The 20564-nt window shown below is 43.5% G+C and overlaps 1 protein-coding gene across 1 annotated transcript in view; it reads right to left on the bottom strand.

Annotated features, from left to right (window-relative positions):
- selenoi (selenoprotein I) overlaps positions 1-20564 on the bottom strand; it is a 58756-nt gene that overhangs the window by 22825 nt on the left and 15367 nt on the right. The window contains exons 3-4 of the mRNA XM_052471682.1: positions 18104-18212; positions 16124-16198 (exon numbers count right to left, since the gene is read on the bottom strand). Coding sequence (XP_052327642.1) covers positions 16124-16198; positions 18104-18212 — 184 coding nt within the window. The remainder of the gene's footprint in view (positions 1-16123; positions 16199-18103; positions 18213-20564) is intronic.

Below are 20564 nucleotides of genomic sequence, written 5' to 3'. Positions count from 1 at the left end.
CAGAACATCAGTGTGTATAGTGCTGTCTCTCTCTCTCTCCTCCCTGCTACAGCCACCACCACAGAACATCAGTGTGGATAGTGCTGTCTCTCTCTCTCCTCCCTGCTACAGCGACCACCACAGAACATCAGTGTGGATAGTGCTGTCTCTCTGACTGATTGATACAGTTGCCTATATAGGTATTGAAAAATAGGCCTCAGTAAGTTACGGTATTAAAACTAAACAGTTCTAAGGTATACAGCTACACTGTGGTTCTACAAGGCTGCTATACTAATGACATGGTGGTTCTATACTAAGTCTACTAATGATAATGACATGGTGGTTCTATACTAAGTCTACTAATGATAATGACATGGTGGTTCTATACTAAGTCTACTAATGATAATGTCATGGGGGTTCTATACTAAGTATACTAATGATAATGACATGGTGGTTCTATGCTAAGTCTACTAATGATAATGGCATGGTGGTTCTATACTAAGTCTACTAATGATAATGACATGGTGGCTGTCTCTACTAGGTCTACTAATGATAATGTCATGGTGGTTCTATACTAAGTCTACTAATGACATGGTGGTGCTATACTAAGTCTACTAATGATAATGACATGGTGGTTCTATACTAAGTCTACTAATGATAATGACATGGTGGTTCTATACTAAGTCTACTAATGACATGGTGGTTCTATACTAAGTCTACTAATGATAATGACATGGTGGTGCTATACTAAGTCTACTAATGACATGGTGGTGCTATACTAAGTCTACTAATGATAATGACATGGTGGTGCTATACTAAGTCCACTAATGATAATGACATGGTGGTGCTATACTGGGTCTACTAATGATAATGGCATGGTGGTTCTATACTAAGTCTACTAATGACATGGTGGTTCTATACTAAGTCTACTAATGATAATGACATGGTGGTGCTATACTAAGTCCACTAATGATAATGACATGGTGGTGCTATACTGGGTCTACTAATGATAATGTCATGGTGGTTCTATACTAAGTCTACTAATGACATGGTGGTTCTATACTAAGTATACTAATGATAATGACATGGTGGTGCTATACTAAGTCCACTAATGATAATGACATGGTGGTTCTATACTAAGTCTACTAATGATAATGACATGGTGGTTCTATACTAAGTCTACTAATGATAATGACATGGTGGTTCTATACTAAGTCTACTAATGATAATGACATGGTGGTTCTATACTAAGTCTACTAATGATAATGACATGGTGGTTCTATACTAAGTCTACTAATGATAATGACATGGTGGTTCTATACTAAGTCTACTAATGACATGGTGGTTCTATACTAAGTCTACTAATGATAATGACATGGTGGTTCTATACTAAGTCTACTAATGATAATGACATGGTGGTTCTATACTAAGTCTACTAATGATAATGACATGGTGGTTCTATACTAAGTCTACTAATGATAATGACATGGTGGTTCTATACTAAGTCTACTAATGACATGGTGGTTCTATACTAAGTGTACTAATGATAATGACATGGTGGTTCTATACTAAGTCTACTAATGACATGGTGGTGCTATACTAAGTCTACTAATGATAATGACATGGTGGTTCTATACTAAGTCTACTAATGATAATGTCATGGGGGTTCTATACTAAGTCCACTAATGACAATGACATGGTGGTTCTATACTAAGTCTACTAATGACATGGTGGTTCTATACTAAGTCCACTAATGATAATGACATGGTGGTTCTATACTAAGTCTACTAATGATAATGACATGGTGGTTCTATACTAAGTCTACTAATGATAATGACATGGTGGTTCTATACTAAGTCTACTAATGATAATGACATGGTGGTTCTATACTAAGTCTACTAATGACATGGTGGTGCTATACTAAGTCTACTAATGATAATGACATGGTGGTTCTATACTAAGTCCACTAATGATAATGTCATGGTGGTTCTATACTAAGTCTACTAATGATAATGACATGGTGGTTCTATACTAAGTCTACTAATGATAATGACATGGTGGTTCTATACTAAGTCTACTAATGATAATGACATGGTGGTTCTATACTAAGTCTACTAATGATAATGACATGGTGGTTCTATACTAAGTCTACTAATGACATGGTGGTTCTATACTAAGTCTACTAATGACATGGTGGTTCTATACTAAGTCTACTAATGATAATGACATGGTGGTTCTATACTAAGTCTACTAATGATAATGACATGGTGGTTCTATACTAAGTCTACTAATGATAATGTCACGGTGGTTCTATACTAAGTCTACTAATGATAATGACATGGTGGTGCTATACTAAGTCTACTAATGATAATGACATGGTGGTTCTATACTAAGTCTACTAATGATAATGACATGGTGGTTCTATACTAAGTCTACTAATGATAATGACATGGTGGTTCTATACTAAGTCCACTAATGATAATGTCATGGTGGTTCTATACTAAGTCTACTAATGATAATGTCATGGTGGTTCTATACTAAGTCTACTAATGATAATGACATGGTGGTTCTATACTAAGTCTACTAATGATAATGACATGGTGGTTCTATACTAAGTCTACTAATGATAATGACATGGTGGTTCTATACTAAGTCTACTAATGATAATGACATGGTGGTTCTATACTAAGTCTACTAATGATAATGACATGGTGGTTCTATACTAAGTCTACTAATGATAATGACATGGTGGTGCTATACTAAGTCTACTAATGATAATGACATGGTGGTGCTATACTAGGTCAACTAATGATAATGTCATGGTGGTTCTATACTAAGTCTACTAATGATAATGACATGGTGGTTCTATACTAGGTCTACTAATGATAATGACATGGTGGTTCTATACTAGGTCTACTAATGATAATGTCATGGTGGTTCTATACTAAGTCTACTAATGATAATGGTGGTGCTATACTAAGTCTACTAATGATAATGACATGGTGGTTCTATACTAAGTCTACTAATGATAATGACATGGTGGTTCTATACTAAGTCTACTAATGACATGGTGGTGCTATACTAAGTCTACTAATGATAATGACATGGTGGTTCTATACTAAGTCCACTAATGATAATGTCATGGTGGTTCTATACTAAGTCTACTAATGATAATGACATGGTGGTTCTATACTAAGTCTACTAATGATAATGTCATGGTGGTTCTATACTAAGTCTACTAATGATAATGTCATGGTGGTTCTATACTAAGTCTACTAATGATAATGACATGGTGGTTCTATACTAAGTCTACTAATGATAATGACATGGTGGTTCTATACTAAGTCTACTAATGATAATGACATGGTGGTTCTATACTAAGTCTACTAATGACATGGTGGTTCTATACTAAGTCTACTAATGATAATGACATGGTGGTGCTATACTAAGTCTACTAATGATAATGTCATGGTGGTTCTATACTAAGTCCACTAATGATAATGACATGGTGGTTCTATACTAAGTCTACTAATGATAATGACATGGTGGTGCTATACTAAGTCTACTAATGATAATGACATGGTGGTTCTATACTAAGTCTACTAATGATAATGACATGGTGGTGCTATACTAAGTCCACTAATGATAATGACATGGTGGTTATATACTAAGTCTACTAATGATAATGACATGGTGGTTATATACTAAGTCTACTAATGACATATTGGTTCTATACTAAGTCTACTAATGATAATGACATGGTGGTTCTATACTAAGTCTACTAATGATAATGACATGGTGGTTCTATACTAAGTCTACTAATGATAATGACATGGTGGTTCTATACTAAGTCTACTAATGATAATGACATGGTGGTTCTATACTAAGTCTACTAATGATAATGACATGGTGGTTCTATACTAAGTCTACTAATGATAATGTCATGGTGGTTCTATACTAAGTCTACTAATGATAATGACATGGTGGTTCTATACTAAGTCTACTAATGATAATGACATGGTGGTTCTATACTAAGTCTACTAATGATAATGACATGGTGGTTCTATACTAAGTCTACTAATGATAATGTCATGGTGGTTCTATACTAAGTCTACTAATGACATGGTGGTTCTATACTAAGTCTACTAATGATAATGACATGGTGGTTCTATACTAAGTCTACTAATGATAATGACATGGTGGTTCTATACTAAGTCTACTAATGATAATGACATGGTGGTTCTATACTAAGTCCACTAATGATAATGTCATGGTGGTTCTATACTAAGTCTACTAATGATAATGACATGGTGGTTCTATACTAAGTCTACTAATGATAATGACATGGTGGTTCTATACTAAGTCTACTAATGATAATGACATGGGGTTCTATACTAAGTCTACTAATGACATGGTGGTGCTATACTAAGTCTACTAATGATAATGACATGATGGTTCTATACTAAGTCTACTAATGATAATGACATGGTGGTTCTATACTAAGTCTACTAATGATAATGACATGGTGGTTCTATACTAAGTCTACTAATGATAATGTCATGGTGGTTCTATACTAAGTCTACTAATGACATGGTGGTGCTATAATAAGTCTACTAATAATAATGACATGGTGGTTCTATACTAAGTCTACTAATGATAATGTCATGGTGGTTCTATACTAAGTCTACTAATGATAATGACATGGTGGTTCTATACTAAGTCTACTAATGATAATGACATGGTGGTTCTATACTAAGTCCACTAATGATAATGTCATGGTGGTTCTATACTAAGTCTACTAATGATAATGACATGGTGGTTCTATACTAAGTCCACTAATGATAATGACATGGTGGTTCTATACTAAGTCTACTAATGATAATGACATGGTGGTTCTATACTAAGTCTACTAATGATAATGACATGGTGGTTCTATACTAAGTCTACTAATGATAATGACATGGTGGTGCTATACTAAGTCTACTAATGATAATGTCATGGCGGTTCTATACTAAGTCCACTAATGATAATGACATGGTGGTTCTATACTAAGTCTACTAATGATAATGACATGGTGGTGCTATACTAAGTCTACTAATGATAATGACATGGTGGTGCTATACTAGGTCAACTAATGATAATGTCATGGTGGTTCTATACTAAGTCTACTAATGATAATGATATTACTAATTACTATAATGATGACCACAAATAATATTGGTAATAATGAAGGAGATGAATAAAAAGGAGGGTTCTTATTACTAGAAATGTGATTTGACTACTTGGAACAGCGTAAACACTAATAATTAGCGTAAACACTAATTAAATGATAGAGGCTAAAGAAACAACGTGTAAAGACATAATGACAGCACAGCAAAGAGTAAAAGCAGATGAATTTGTGAAATTGTTTATCTGAAATGTTGTGGTTACATGAGGCTTAGTGTTCACAGAATCAGTAGGATATTAACCAAACAGTCAAACAGGCAACAGAAGACAGATTTGTCTTATGTTGATAGATGTGCAACGTGCAACAAGTTCAAAGATTATAATCTATGGATTTCACATGACTGAGCAGGGGTGCATCCACTTGGTAGGCAGGCCAAGTCAATCAGAATGAGTTTTACCCCACAAACGGGCTTTAATAGAGACAGAAGTACTCTTCAGTACCACCACCCCCAGCATCTGATCCAGCAGGGGAAGAAACCGGATGCTGAGGTCCATGACTGGGATGGTAACAACGGAGGTTGTGAGAAATCCCGCTATGCCCTCCAATGAACCAATAAACAGGCAACGCGTCAATACAGGACTAAGATTGAGTCGTACTACACCGGCTCCGACACTCATCAGATGTGGCAGGGCTTGCAAACTAAGAACCATGTGATTAAGACTTTTAAACAGGTCAACATCCACAAGGACGCTGAGCCGAAGGACGTGTACTCCGAGCATTCAATGACCAACTGGCACGTGTCTTCACTGACATTTTGAACCTCCCCCTGACTGAGTCTGTAATACCGGCATGTTTCAAGCAGAACACCAGAGTCCCACTGGATAGTACCTCTGGATGCTGGACTTCCTGACGGGCTGTTCCCAGGTGGTAAGGGTAGGTAAAAACACATCTGCCATGCTTATCCTCAACACGGGGGCCCCTCCGGGGTGCGTGCTCAGTCCCCTCCTATACTCCCTGTTCACTCATGACTGCACGGCCAGGCACAACTCCAACACCATCATCAAGTTTGCCGACGACAACAGTGGTAGGCCCGATCACCGACAACGAGAAAGCCTATAGGGAGGAGATCAGAGACCATGTGGTGCCAGGACAACAGCCTCTCCCTCAATGTGATCAAGACAAAGGAGATGATTGTGGACTACAGGAAAAGAGGACCGAGCACGATCCCCGTCCACAAAGACGGATCTGCTGTGAAGCAGGTTGAGAGCTTCAAGTTCCTTGGTGTCCACATCACCAACAAACTAACATGATCCAAGCACACCAGTACAGTCGTGAAGAGGGCACGACAAATCCTATTCCCTCTCAGGTGACTGAAAAGATTTGGCATGGGTCCCCAGATCCTCAAAAGGTTCGACAGCTGCACCATCGAGAGCATCCAGACGGGTTGCATCACTGCCTGGTAGGGCAACTGCTCGGCCTCCGACCGCAAGGCACTCCAGAGGGTAGTGTGAACGGCCCGGTACATCACTGGGGCCAAGGTTCCTGCCATCCAGGACCTCTATACCAGGCGGTGTCAGAGGAAGGCCCTAAAAATTGTCAAAGACTCCAGCCACCCTAGTCATAGATTGTTCTCTCTACTACTGCACGGCAAGAGGTACTGGAGCGCAACGTCTAGGTCCAAAAGGCTTCTTAACAGCTTCTACCCCAATGACATAAGATTTGCATTGCCCCCCACTCCTTACACTGCTGCTACTCTGTTTATTATCTATGCAGTCACTAACTCTACCTTCATGTACATATTACCTTAACTGCCTCGACTAACCAGTGCCCCCGCACATTGACTCTGTATGGTACCTCCTGTATATAGCCTCCACATTGACTCTGTACCTGTACCACCTGTATATAGCCTCCACATTGACTCTGTACCGGTACCCCCTGTATATAGCCTCCACATTGACTCTGTACCGGTACCCCCTGTATATAGCCTCCACATTGACTCTGTACCGGTACCCCCTGTATATAGCCTCCACATTGACTCTGTACCGGTTACCCCCTGTATATAGCCTCCACATTGACTCTGTACCGGTACCCCCTGTATATAGCCTCCACATTGACTCTGTACCGGTACCCCCTGTATATAGCCTCCACATTGACTCTGTACCGGTACCCCCTGTATATAGCCTCCACATTGACTCTGTACCGGTACCCCCTGTATATAGCCTCCACATTGACTCTGTACCGGTACCCCCTGTATATAGCCTCCACATTGACTCTGTACCGGTACCCCCTGTATATAGCCTCCACATTGACTCTGTACCGGTACCCCCCTGTATATAGCCTCCATAGCCTCCACATTGACTCTGTATGGTACCTGTATATAGCCTCCACATTGACTCTGTATGGTACCTGTATATAGTCTCCACATAGCCTCTGTACCGTAACACCCTGTATATAGCCTCCACATTGACTCTGTATGGTACCTGTATATAGCCTCCACATTGACTCTGTATGGTACCTGTATATAGTCTCCACATAGCCTCTGTACCGTAACACCCTGTATATAGTCTCACTATTGTTATTTTACTGCTGCCGTTTAATTATTTGCTACTTTTATTTATCACTTTTCTCTTTTTACAAAATTGTTGGTTAGGGGCTTGTAAGTCAGCATTTCACTGTGAGGTCTACACCTGTTGGTTAGGGGCTTGTAAGTGAGCATTTCACTGTGAGCTCTACACCTGTTGGTTAGGGGCTTGTAAGTCAGCATTTCACTGTAAGCTCTACACCTGTTGGTTAGGGGCTTGTAAGTCAGCATTTCACTGTGAGGTCTACACCTGTTGGTTAGGGGCTTGTAAGTGAGCATTTCACTGTGAGCTCTACACCTGTTGGTTAGGGGCTTGTAAGTCAGCATTTCACTGTAAGCTCTACACCTGTTGGTTAGGGGCTTGTAAGTCAGCATTTCACTGTAAGCTCTACACCTGTTGGTTAGGGGCTTGTAAGTCAGCATTTCACTGTGAGCTCTACACCTGTTGGTTAGGGGCTTGTAAGTCAGCATTTCACTGTGAGCTCTACACCTGTTGTATTCGGTCCTTCTGTAGCTCAGTTGGTAGAGCATGGCGCTTGTAACGCCAGGGTAGTGGGTTCGATTCCCAGGACCACCCATACGTAGAATGTATGCACACATGACTGTAAGTCGCTTTGGATAAAAGCGTCTGCTAAATGGCATATATTATTCGGCGCATGTGACAAATAACATTTGATTTGACGCATGTTGGACGCACAGTCACATGCTCTAAAACGACGTTGGAAGCAGCTTATGGTAGATAAATTAATAGGGAACTAAACTAATTTCTACACAAAAAACATTGGAGAGAAATACGCTTTTTGTGCGTATGGAACATTTCTGGGATCTTTTATTTCAGCTCATGAAACATGGGACCAACACTTTACCTGTTGCGTTTATATTTTTGCGTACAGTATGTACGGATTATTTATAAAGTCAGGCACATTTAACAGTTACGATGATTGATTATAGAAATAATTACATTTCCTCTACCCTCACACATCCTCTTGGGGAGGCAGGTAGCAAAGTGATTAGCGCATTGGGCCAATAACCGGAAAGGTTGCTAGATTGAATCCCCGAGCTGACCAGGTAAAAATCTGTCGTTCTGTCCCTGAACAGGCAGTTAAACCCACTGTTGCTCAGTAGGCCGCCATTATAAATAATTATTTGTTCTTAACTGACTGGCCTATTTAAATAAAGGATAAGTAAATATAAAAAATATATTTAATCTTTTGACAATTAAGCCAAGGGCTGTTTTCCCGTCTCCGTTCAAACCCCCGAGCCGACAAGGTACAAATCTGTTGTTCTGACCCTGAACAGGCAGTTAACCCACTGTTCCCAGGCCGTCATTGAAAATAAGAATATGTTCTGAGCTGACTTGCCTGGTTAAATAAAGGTCAAATGTAGCCAATGGAAATTAAATTTATCAACCCATGGAGGTCTGGACTTGGAGTCACACTCAAAATTAAAGTGGAAAACCACACTACAGGCTGATCCAACTTTGATGTAATGTCCTTAAAACAAGTCAAAATGAGGCTCAGTAGTGTGTGTGGCCTACACGTGCCTGTATGACCTCCCTACAACGCCTGGGCATGCTCCTGATGAGGTGGCGGATGGTCTCCTGAGGGATCTCCTCCCAGACCTGGACTAAAGCATCCGCCAACTCCTGGACAGTCTGTGGTGTAAGGTGACGTTGGTGGATGGATGTCCCAGATGTGCTCAATTGGATTCAGGTCTGGGGAATGGGCGGGCCAGTCCATAGCATCAATGCCTTCCTCTTGCAGGAACTGCTGACACACTCCAGCCACATGAGGTCTAGCATTGTCTTGCATTAGGAGGAACCCAGGGCCAACCACACCAGCATATGGTCTCACAAGGGGTCTGAGGAGCTCATCTCGGTACCTAATGGCAGTCAGGCTAACTCTGTTGAGCACATGGAGGGCTGTGCGGCCCCCCAAAGAAATGCCAACCCACACCATGACTGACCCACCGCCAAACCGGTCATGCTGGAGGATGTTGCAGGCAGCAAAACATTTTTTTTTTGGTTCTAGTAAGATTCTAGCAACCGTATTTAGCACTAACTGAAGTTTATTTAGTGCTTTATCCGGGTAGCCGGAAAGTAGAGCATTGCAGTAGTCTAACCTAGAAGTGACAAAAGCACGGATACATTGTTCTGCATCATTCTTTGGACAGAAAGTTTCTGATTTTTGCAACATTACGAAGATGGAAAAAGCTGTCCTTGAAATAGTCTTGATATGTTCGTCAAAAGAGAGATCAGGGTCCAGAGTAACACCCGAGGTCCTTCACAGTTTTATTTGAGACTACTGTACAACCATCAAGATTCATTGTCAGATCCAACACAGGATATCTTTGTTTCTTGGAACCTAGAACAAGCATCTGTTTTGAGTTGAAAAGCCAAAAAATTGCCACCATCCACTTCCTTATGTATGAAACACAGGCTTCCAGCGAGGGCAATTTTGGGGCTTCACCATGTTTCATTGAAATGTACAGCTTGTGTGTCATCCGCATAGCAGTGAAAGTTAACATTATGTTTTCGAATGACATCCCCAAGAGGTAAAATATATAGTGAAAACAATAGTGGTCCTAAAACGGAACCTTGAGGAACACTGAAACTTACAGTTGATTTGGCAGAGGACAAACTGATATCTCTTCGACAGATAAGATCTAAACCAGGCCATAACTTGTCCCTGTAGACCAATTAGGGTTTCCAATCTCTCCAAAAGAATGTGGTGATCGATGGTGTCAAAAGCAGCACTAAGGTCTAGGAGCAACGAGGACAGATGCAGAGCCTCGGTCTGACACCATTAAAAGGTAATTTACCACCTTCACAAGTGCAGTCTCAGTGCTATGATGGGGTCTAAAACCAGACACAATCGTTAGGCAAGGGTAATTTAACTGTAGGAAGGATAAAAACAGCCTCTGTGCCACCAATAAGTACAGATCGTAGTATAAATCCCTTTGCACTGTCCCCGCAGCCAGAGAACTTTCTTAAGGCTTCTGGAAGGAAATGCTGTAGGAATGCTCCACTGGTGTCGCTCATTCAGCCGACAAACTCTCAACCGTTTATCCCTATTAAGCAATGAGTCAGAGTGGGAGGCCGATCCTTCTCTGGTCTCTCCTCCACCCGTTACGGGGTCTGAGACACCGAAGCCTCCCACCATTAGCTCTGACAAATTGAAAACCCTCGTCATTGGCGATGCCATTACCTGCAGTATTAGACTTAAAAAGAATCATCCAGCGATCATACACTGTTTACCAGGGGGCAGGGCTACCGACGTAAAGGGTAATCTGAAGATGGTGCTGGCTAAAGCTAAAACTGGCGAGTGTAGAGAGTATAGGGATATTGTTATCCACGTCGGCACCAACGATGTTAGGATGAAACAGTCAGAGGTCCCCAAGCGCAACATAGCTTCAGCGTGTAAATCAGATAGAAAGATGTGTCGGCATCGAGTAACTGTCTCTGGCCCCCGCCCAGCTAGGGGGAGTGATGAGCTCTACAGCAGTCTCAACTCAATCTCTGGTGAGAACTGTTTTCTGCCCCTCCCAAAAGATAACATTTGTCGATAATTGGCCCTCTTTCTGGGACTCGCCAGAAAGCCTGGCCTGTTGAGGAGTGACGGACTCCATCCTAGCTGGAGGGGTGCTCTCATCTTATCTACGAACATAGACAGGGCATTAACTCCTCTAGCTCCACAATGAAATAGGGTGCAGGCCAGGCAGCAGGCTGTTAGCCAGCCTGCCAGCTTAGTGGAGTCTGCCACTAGCACAGTCAGTGGAGTCAGCTCAGCTATGTTCGCCTTAGCAATCTCACTGGAATAAAGACCTCCTCCATTTCTGTCATTATTGAAAGAGATCATGATACCTCACATCTCAAAATAGGGCTACTTAATGTTAGATCCCTCACTTCCAAGGCAGTTAGAGTCAATTAACTAATCACTGATCATAATCTTGATGTGAATGGCCTGACAAACATGGCTCAAGCCTGATGAATTGACTGTGTTAAATGAGGCCTCACATCCCGAAAATGCGGAGGTGATGATCACATTTACGATAGCAAATTTCAATTTACCCCCCAAAAATAAATGACTGCGTTTTCATCTTTTGAGCATCTAGTCATGAAATCTATGCAGCCTACTCAATCACTTTTATAGCTACTGTTTATACAGGCCAGTAAACAGCGTTCCTCTCTGAGTTTCCTGAATTCCTATTGGACCTTGCAGTCATAGCAGATAATATTCTAATTTTTGGTGACTTTAATATTCACATGGAAAAGTCCACAGACCCAACTCAGTGGGTTTTGTCCAACATGTCTCTGGACCTACTCACTACAACAGTCATACTCTGGACCTAGTTTTGTCCAGTGGAATAAATATTGTGGATCTTAATGTTTTTCCTCATAATTGGACCACCATTTTATTACGTTTGCAATCGCAACAAATAATCTCCTCAGGACGCAACCAAGGAGCATCAAAAGCCGTACTATAAATTCTCAGACAACCCAAAGATTCCTAGATGTCCTTCCAGACTCTCTTCACCTACCCAAGGATGTCAGAGTACGAAAATCAGTTAACCACCTAACTGAGGAACTCAATTTAACCTTGAGCAAAACCCTAGATGCAGTCGCGCCCCTAAAAACAAAAACACATTTGTCATAAGAAACTACCTCCCTGGTATACAGAAAATACCAGAGCTCTGAAGCAAGCTTCCAGAAAATTGGAACGTAAATGGCGCCACACCAAACTGGAAGTCTTCCGACTACCTTGGAAAGAAAGTACCGTTCAGTATCGAAGAGCCCTCACTGTTGCTCGATCATCCTAGAACAATCCAAAATCTATTTTTGATAATGTCGCAAAGCTAACTAAAAAGCAGCATTCCCCACTTCAGCAGTGATAAGTTCATGAACTTTGACCCAAAAAATCATGATAAGGCGATCGTTCTCCTGTATAGTATGAGTACAGCGACTGCAATTAGAAGGCATCATATTAATGTTACTCCTTAGCTTCGGCTGGTGGAGGTCCTGACGACCCACGGCCAGATAAAGCATCATGTTAATGTTACTACTTAGCTTCGGCTGTTGGAGGTCCTGACGACCCACGGCCAGATAAAGCATCATATTAATGTTACTCCTTAGCTTCGGCTGGTGGAGGTCCTGCATCATGTTAATGAGCTTCGGCACGGCCAGATAAAGCATCATGTTAATGTTACTACTTAGCTTCGGCTGGTGGAGGTCCTGACGACCCACGGCCAGATAAAGCATCGTTAATGTTACCAGCTTCGGCTGGTGGATAACGCCAGATAAAGCATCATGTTAATGTTACTACTTAGCTTCGGCTGGTGGAGGTCCTGACGACGGCCACGGCCAGATAAAGCATCATGTTAATGTTACTCCTTAGCTTCGGCTGGTGGAGGTCCTGACGAACCACGGCCAGATAAAGCATCGTTAATGTTACCAGCTTCGGCTGGTGGATAACAGATAAAGCATCATGTTAATGTTACTCCTTAGCTTCGGCTGGTGGAGGTCCTGACGACCCACGGCCAGATAAAGCATCATGTTAATGTTACTCGGCTGGTGGAGCTTCAGATAAAGCATCATGTTAATGTTGGAGGTCCTGACGACCCACGGCCAGATAAAGCATCATGTTAATGTTACTCCTTAGCTTCGGCTGGTGGAGGTCCTGACGACCCACGGCCAGATAAAGCATCATGTTAATGTTACTCCTTAGCTTCGGCTGGTGGAGGTCCTGACGACCCACGGCCAGATAAAGCATCATGTTAATGTTACTCCTTAGCTTCGGCTGGTGGAGGTCCTGACGACCCACGGCCAGATAAAGCATCATGTTAATGTTACTACTTAGCTTCGGCTGGTGGAGGTCCTGACGACCCACGGCCAGATAAAGCATCATGTTAATGTTACTCCTTAGCTTCGGCTGGTGGAGGTCCTGACGAACCACGGCCAGATAAAGCATCATGTTAATGTTACTCCTTAGCTTCGGCTGGTGGAGGTCCTGACGACCCACGGCCAGATAAAGCATCATATTAATGTTACTCCTTAGCTTCGGCTGGTGGAGGTCCAGATAAAGCATCATATTAATGTTACTCCACGGCCAGATAAAGCATCATGTTAATGTTACTACTTAGCTTCGGCTGGTGGAGGTCCAGATGCATCGTTACTACTTAGCTTCCTGGTGGACGGCCAGATAACGCATCATGTTAATGTTACTACTTAGCTTCGGCTGGTGGAGGTCCTGACGACCCACGGCCAGATAAAGCATCATGTTAATGTTACTCCTTAGCTTCGGCTGGTGGAGGTCCTGCATCATGTTAATGTTACTCCTTAGCTTCGGCTGGTGGAGGTCCCACGGCCAGATAAAGCATCATGTTAATGTTACTACTTAGCTTCGGCTGGTGGAGGTCCTGACGACCCACGGCCAGATAAAGCATCATGTTAATGTTACTCCTTAGCTTCGGCTGGTGGAGGTCCTGACGAACCACGGCCAGATAAAGCATCATATTAATGTTACTCCTTAGCTTCGGCTGTTGGAGGTCCTGACGACCCACGGCCAGATAAAGCATCATATTAATGTTACTACTTAGCTTCGGCTGGTGGAGGTCCTGACGAACCACGGCCAGATAAAGCATCATGTTAATGTTACTCCTTAGCTTCGGCTGGTGGAGGTCCTGACGACCCACGGCCAGATAACGCATCCGGAGTGAAAAAGTGGAATGAAAAAAAAGTAAAGTGAGGTTAAAACAAAAAATATCATCGCTAATTAAAAAGTAAAAACCGTAAAGTTGGCAGGTAGCAAAGAAACGTTAGCAACAAATCGCACAGCAGCACGTAAACTAGTCTACAGTCGAGGCCAAAAGTCTTGAGAATGACACAAATATTAATTTTCAAAGTCTGCTGCCTCAGTTTGTATGATGGCAATTTGCATATACTCCAGAATGTTACGAGGAGTGATCAGATAAATCGCAAAGTCCCTCTTTGCCATGCTAATTAACTGAAACATTTCCACTGCATTTCAGCCCTGCCACAAAAGGACCAGCTGACATCAGGTCAGTGATTCTCACGTTAACACAGGTGTGAGTATATGCTCAGGGATTCGATCTAGCCAACTTTCGGTTTCTGGCTCAACGCTCTAACCACTAGGGTACCTGCATGCTTCTATCCCAACCCACCTTTTGACAACTGAATGGGAACTTGCCTGCCTGCCCATTTGATCGATGCCAAATACATTTGATTGACAACTATGAGATCTGCTAACTGTGGATAACAGTCGTTGAAGTTCAGCACAGCTAGCTAGCCAAGTGATTCACATTTCTTGCTAGCTAACAAAATGACACCTGCATTTCTAGCTGCAGCCACGAAAAACAATACGATAGGAAAAGTTGGTTACTCACCCAGTCCTCCAATGACATGACATCCTCCCAGCAGCTAGCTAGTTAGGCTCCGTGTTTTCATCTTGCTACATAAAGACCTACATGAATAGATATGCTAGCCTATTAGCCATGCTATGACTGACTTGTGATCGTCGCCAGGTTGATCGTATTGACATTCCCAGCCTTAGTTACAGTCGTCCGTTTCTGTTCAGAATATCGAGTCGTTGAAACGGAAACAGTGGATGGGGGCAGCAAACAACGTAACCAGGCTGTGATTTACTACCTGATAGTTTGGACTACCAAGAAATGTATTGGTGTATTATATGAATCATGTATTGAACTGCATCCATCTATTCTGCCAACATCTTACTGTACGCCATGGAACGTTGAGTCACATCCTATTATTAAAACCTCCCTGGTCTTTGTGGTTGAATCTGTGATCGAAATTCACTGCTCACCTGTGGGACATTACAGATAGTTGTATGTGTGGGGTACAGAGATGAGGTATTCATTTAAAAAAATAATGTTAAACACAATTATTGCACACATAGTGAGTCTATGCAACTTATTATGTGACTTGTTAAGCACATTTCTACTCATGAACTTATTTAGGCCATAACAAAGGGATGAATACTTATTGGCTCAAGACATTTCAGCTTTTTAATTTTAATTAATTTGAGAGGGATTTTTTTATGGCACTTTGACATGTATTGTGTGTAGGCCAGTGACAAACAAATGTCAATTAGGTCCATTTTAAATTCAGGTTAAAACACAACAAAATGTGGAAAAAGTCAAGGGGTGTGAATATTTTCTGAAGGCTAAATAGATGAAGAACACTGCCGCTCTAAAAACCTCTGTTGCCTCGATGATGTCCATGAACTAATGCATTTTTGGATTATAATGAAAACGGGTGTCATATGGCCAACTCAATTACACGTTTGTTACAGTTTTTCATGTGACGACAATGAGAAAACTTACCTAGCGTACACACACGCTACACACACAGCAGTACTCACCCAGTGTATACGCCAGGAAGTTGAAAAGTCCTGCAGCGACCCAAACCCAGCTTGGCACATGAGTGTATCCTTCAGCTAACACACACACACACACACACACACACACACACACACACACACACACACAGAAATCAGTTATTTTAGTCTACATACACTGCATGACCAAAAGTATGTGGACACCTGCTAGAACATCTCATTCTAAAATCATGGGCATTAATATGGAGTTGGTCCCCCCTTTGCTGCTATAACAACCTCCACTCTTCTGGGAAGGCTTCAATATGGAGTTGGTCCCCCCTTTGCTGCTATAACAGCCTCCATTCATCTGGGAAGGCTTTCCACTAGATGTTGGATCATTGCTGCATGGACTTGCTTCCATTCAGCCACAAGAGCATTAGTGAGGTTGGGCACTGATGTTGGCCGATTAGGCCTGGCTCGCAGTCGGCGTTCCAATTCATCCCAAAGGTGTTTGATGGGGTTGAGGTCAGGGCTCTGTGCAGACCAGTCAAGTACTTCCACACCGATCTCAACAAATAGTTTCTGTATGGACCTCGCTTTGTGCACGGGGGCATTGTCATGCTGAAACAGGAAAGGGTCTTCCCCGAACTGTTGCCACAACGAATAATCTATAATGTAACTGTTAAGATTTCCCTTCTCTGGAACGAAGGGCCCGAACCATGAAAACAGACCATTAATCATCAGTCCAGAGAACGGGCTTCCACTGCTCCAGAGTCCAATGGCGGGGAGCTTTACACCTCTCCAACCAACGCCTTGCATTGCACACGGTGAGCTGTTCGGCCATGGAAACCCATTTCATGAAGAGTTATTGTGTTGCCGTTGTTTCCAGAAGCACTTTGGAACTCGGTAGTGAGTGATTTTTTTACGTGCCATGTACCTCAGCACTCGGCGGGTCCCGTTCTGTGAGCTTGTGGCCTACCACTTCGCGGCTGAGCCGTTGTTGCTCCACTTCACAATAACAACACTTTCAAGTGGACTGGGTCAACAAATTTGATGAACTGACTTGTTAGAAAGGTGGCATCATTGAAAGTCACTGAGCTCTTCAGGCTATTCTGCTGTCAGTGTTTGTCTATGGAGATTGCATGGCACTGTGCTCTATTTTATACACCGGTCAGCAATGGGTGTGGCTGAAATAGACGAATCCACTAATTTGAAGGGGTGTCCACATACTTGCCTGTGTACGTATGTATATAAAGTGTACAAGTCTGTAAGTCCATTGTTGCATCAACGAGACCTTTCATGAGTCATTTGAGGGTGTGTGTGTGGTGCAGGTTGTGTGTGTGTGTGGTGCAGGTTGTGTGTGTGTGTGGTGCAGGTGTGTGTGTGTGGTGCAGGTTGTGTGTGGTGCAGGTTGTGTGTGTGTGTGGTGCAGGTAGGTGTGTGTGGTGCAGGTGTGTGTGTGGTGCAGGTAGGTGTGTGTGGTGCAGGTAGGTGTGTGTGGTGCAGGTTGTGTGTGTGTGAAGTCACTGGAACTTGTTTCCTTCATGACCAAAGGGTCATAACACATAACACAAACAACCTGCACCACACCCCCACCCACCCACACCCACACACACAACCTGCACCACACCCCCACCCACCCACACCCACACACACAACCTGCACACCCCCACACCCCCACCCACACCCACACCACAACCTGCACCACACCCCCACCCACACACAACCTGCACCACACCCCACCACACCCACCCACACAAACACAACCTGCACCACACCCCCACCACACAACCTGCACCACACCCCCACCCACCCACACCCACACAACCTGCACCACACCCCCACCCACACCACACAACCTGCACCACACACCCACCCACACCCACACACACAACCTGCACCACACCACCCAACACAACCTGCACCACACCCCCCCACCCCACCCACACAACCTGCACACACCCCCACCCCACCCACCCACACCCACACAACCTGCACCACACAAACACACGGCGGGCGGCATACCGGATGCATCAAAGTGGTAGTCGTAGAAGGACAGCATGAGGAAGTTGAAGACCAGGAACATGAAACCAGTGAAGGTGATGAGGTTAGGAGCTAACCATCTGGGCATCACCTGGAAAAGAGAGGGGGGAGAGAGGGAGAGCGATGGAGAGAGAGGGAGCGAGAGAGAGAGAGAGAGAGGGAGCGAGAGAGAGAGAGGGAGCGAGAGAGAGAGGGGGGAGTAGAGGGATGGACAGACTGAAAAACTTTTCTACCAAACACACAGTGCACCCTCGACCTTCTGTCTGAGGACCAACTAGGGTCCCCCAGCCACATAATAAAACACACAGGCACAAACCACCTGAGAGCACAGCAGGAAAGGGTGACCACAGCACTGAAGGGAGTGATTATATAACCTCATTACTAACCTGTACCCCTGTATATAACCTCATTACTAACCTGTACCCCCTGTATATAACCTCATTACTAACCTGTACCCCCTGTATATAACCTCATTACTAACCTGTACCCCCTGTATATAACCTCATTACTAACCTGTACCCCCTGTATATAACCTCATTACTAACCTGTACCCCCCACATTGACCCGAGCGAAACCCCTGTATATAACCGAAAGAGACTAAGACCCCCCCCACATTGACCTGGTACCCCCTGTATGTAACCTCATTAGAACCTGTACCCACCCACATTGACCCTGTACCCTCTGTATATAGCCTCATTACTAACCTGTACCCCCAGATTGACCCGGTACCCCCTGTATATAGCCTCATTACTAACCTGTACCCCCCACATTGACCCTGGACCCCTGTAGAGCCTCATTACTAACCTGTACCCCCCACATTGACCCGGTACCCCCTGTATATAGCCTCATTAGAACCTGTAACCCCCACATTGACCCGGTACCCCTGTATATAGCCTCATTACTAACCTGTACCCCCCACATTGACCCTGTACCCCTGTATATAGCCTCATTACTAACCTGTACCCCCCACATTGACCTGGTACCCCCTGTATATAGGCTCAAACTAACCTGTACCCCCCCCCACATTGAAAGGGTGACCCCTGTATGATAGCCTCATTACTAACCTGTACTCCCCCTCATTGACCTGGTACCCCCTGTAAATAACCTCATTACTAACCTGTACCCCCATATTGACCCGGTACCCTGTAAATAACCTCATTACTAACCTGTACCCCCCATATTGACCCGGTATATAAGCCTCATTACTAACCTGTACCCCCCCATTGACCTGGTATATAACCTCATTACTAACCTGTACCCCTGTATATAACCTCATTACTAACCTGTACCCCCTGTATATAACCTCATTACTAACCTGTACCCCCCACATTGACCCTTGTATATAGCCTCATTACTAACCTGTACCCCTGTATATAACCTCATTACTAACCTGTACCCCCTGTATATAACCTCATTACTAACCTGTACCCCCTGTATATAGCCTCATTACTAACCTGTACCCCCCCATTGTACCCCCTGTATATAACCTCATTACTAACCTGTACCCCTGTATATAACCTCATTACTAACCTGTACCCCCACATTGACCTGGTACCCCCTGTATATAGCCTCATTACTAACCTGTGCCCCCCTGTATATAAGCCTCATTACTAACCTGTACCCCCCACATTGACCTGGTATATAAGCCTCATTACTAACCTGTACCCCCCACATTGACCTGGTACCCCTGTATATGTAACCTCATTACTAACCTGTACCCACCCACATTGACCTGGTACCCCCTGTATGTAACCTCATTACTAACCTGTACCCCCCACATTGACCTGTACCCTCTGTATATAGCCTCATTACTAACCTGTACCCCCCACATTGACCTGGTACCCCTGTATATAGCCTCATTACTAACCTGTACCCCCCCCCATTGACCCTGTACCCCCTGTATATAGCCTCATTAATAACCTGTACCCCCCACATTGACCCAGTACCCCCTGTATATAGCCTCATTACTAACCTGTACCCCCCACATTGACCTGGTACCCCTGTATATAGCCTCATTACTAACCTGTACCCCCCCCACATTGACCTGGTACCCCTGTATATAGCCTCATTACTAACCTGTACCCCCCCACATTGACCCGGTACCCCCTGTATATAGCCTCATTACTAACCTGTACTCCCCACATTGACCTGGTACCCCCTGTATGTAACCTCATTACTAACCTGTACCCCCCACATTGACCCGGTACCCCTGTATATAGCCTCATTACTAACCTGTACCCCCCACATTGACCCGGTACCCCCTGTATATAGCCTCATTACTAACCTGTACCCCCCCACATTGACCCTGTACCCCCTGTATATAGCCTCATTACTAACCTGTACCCCCCCACATTGACCCGGTACCCCCTGTATATAGCCTCATTACTAACCTGTACCACCCCCACATTGACCCGGTACCCCCTGTATATAGCCTCATTACTAA

Source organism: Oncorhynchus keta, chromosome 19 (genome assembly GCF_023373465.1).
Source record: "Oncorhynchus keta strain PuntledgeMale-10-30-2019 chromosome 19, Oket_V2, whole genome shotgun sequence".
Taxonomy (NCBI): Eukaryota; Metazoa; Chordata; class Actinopteri; order Salmoniformes; family Salmonidae; genus Oncorhynchus; species Oncorhynchus keta.
This window is presented reverse-complemented; position numbering and strand designations above follow the sequence as displayed.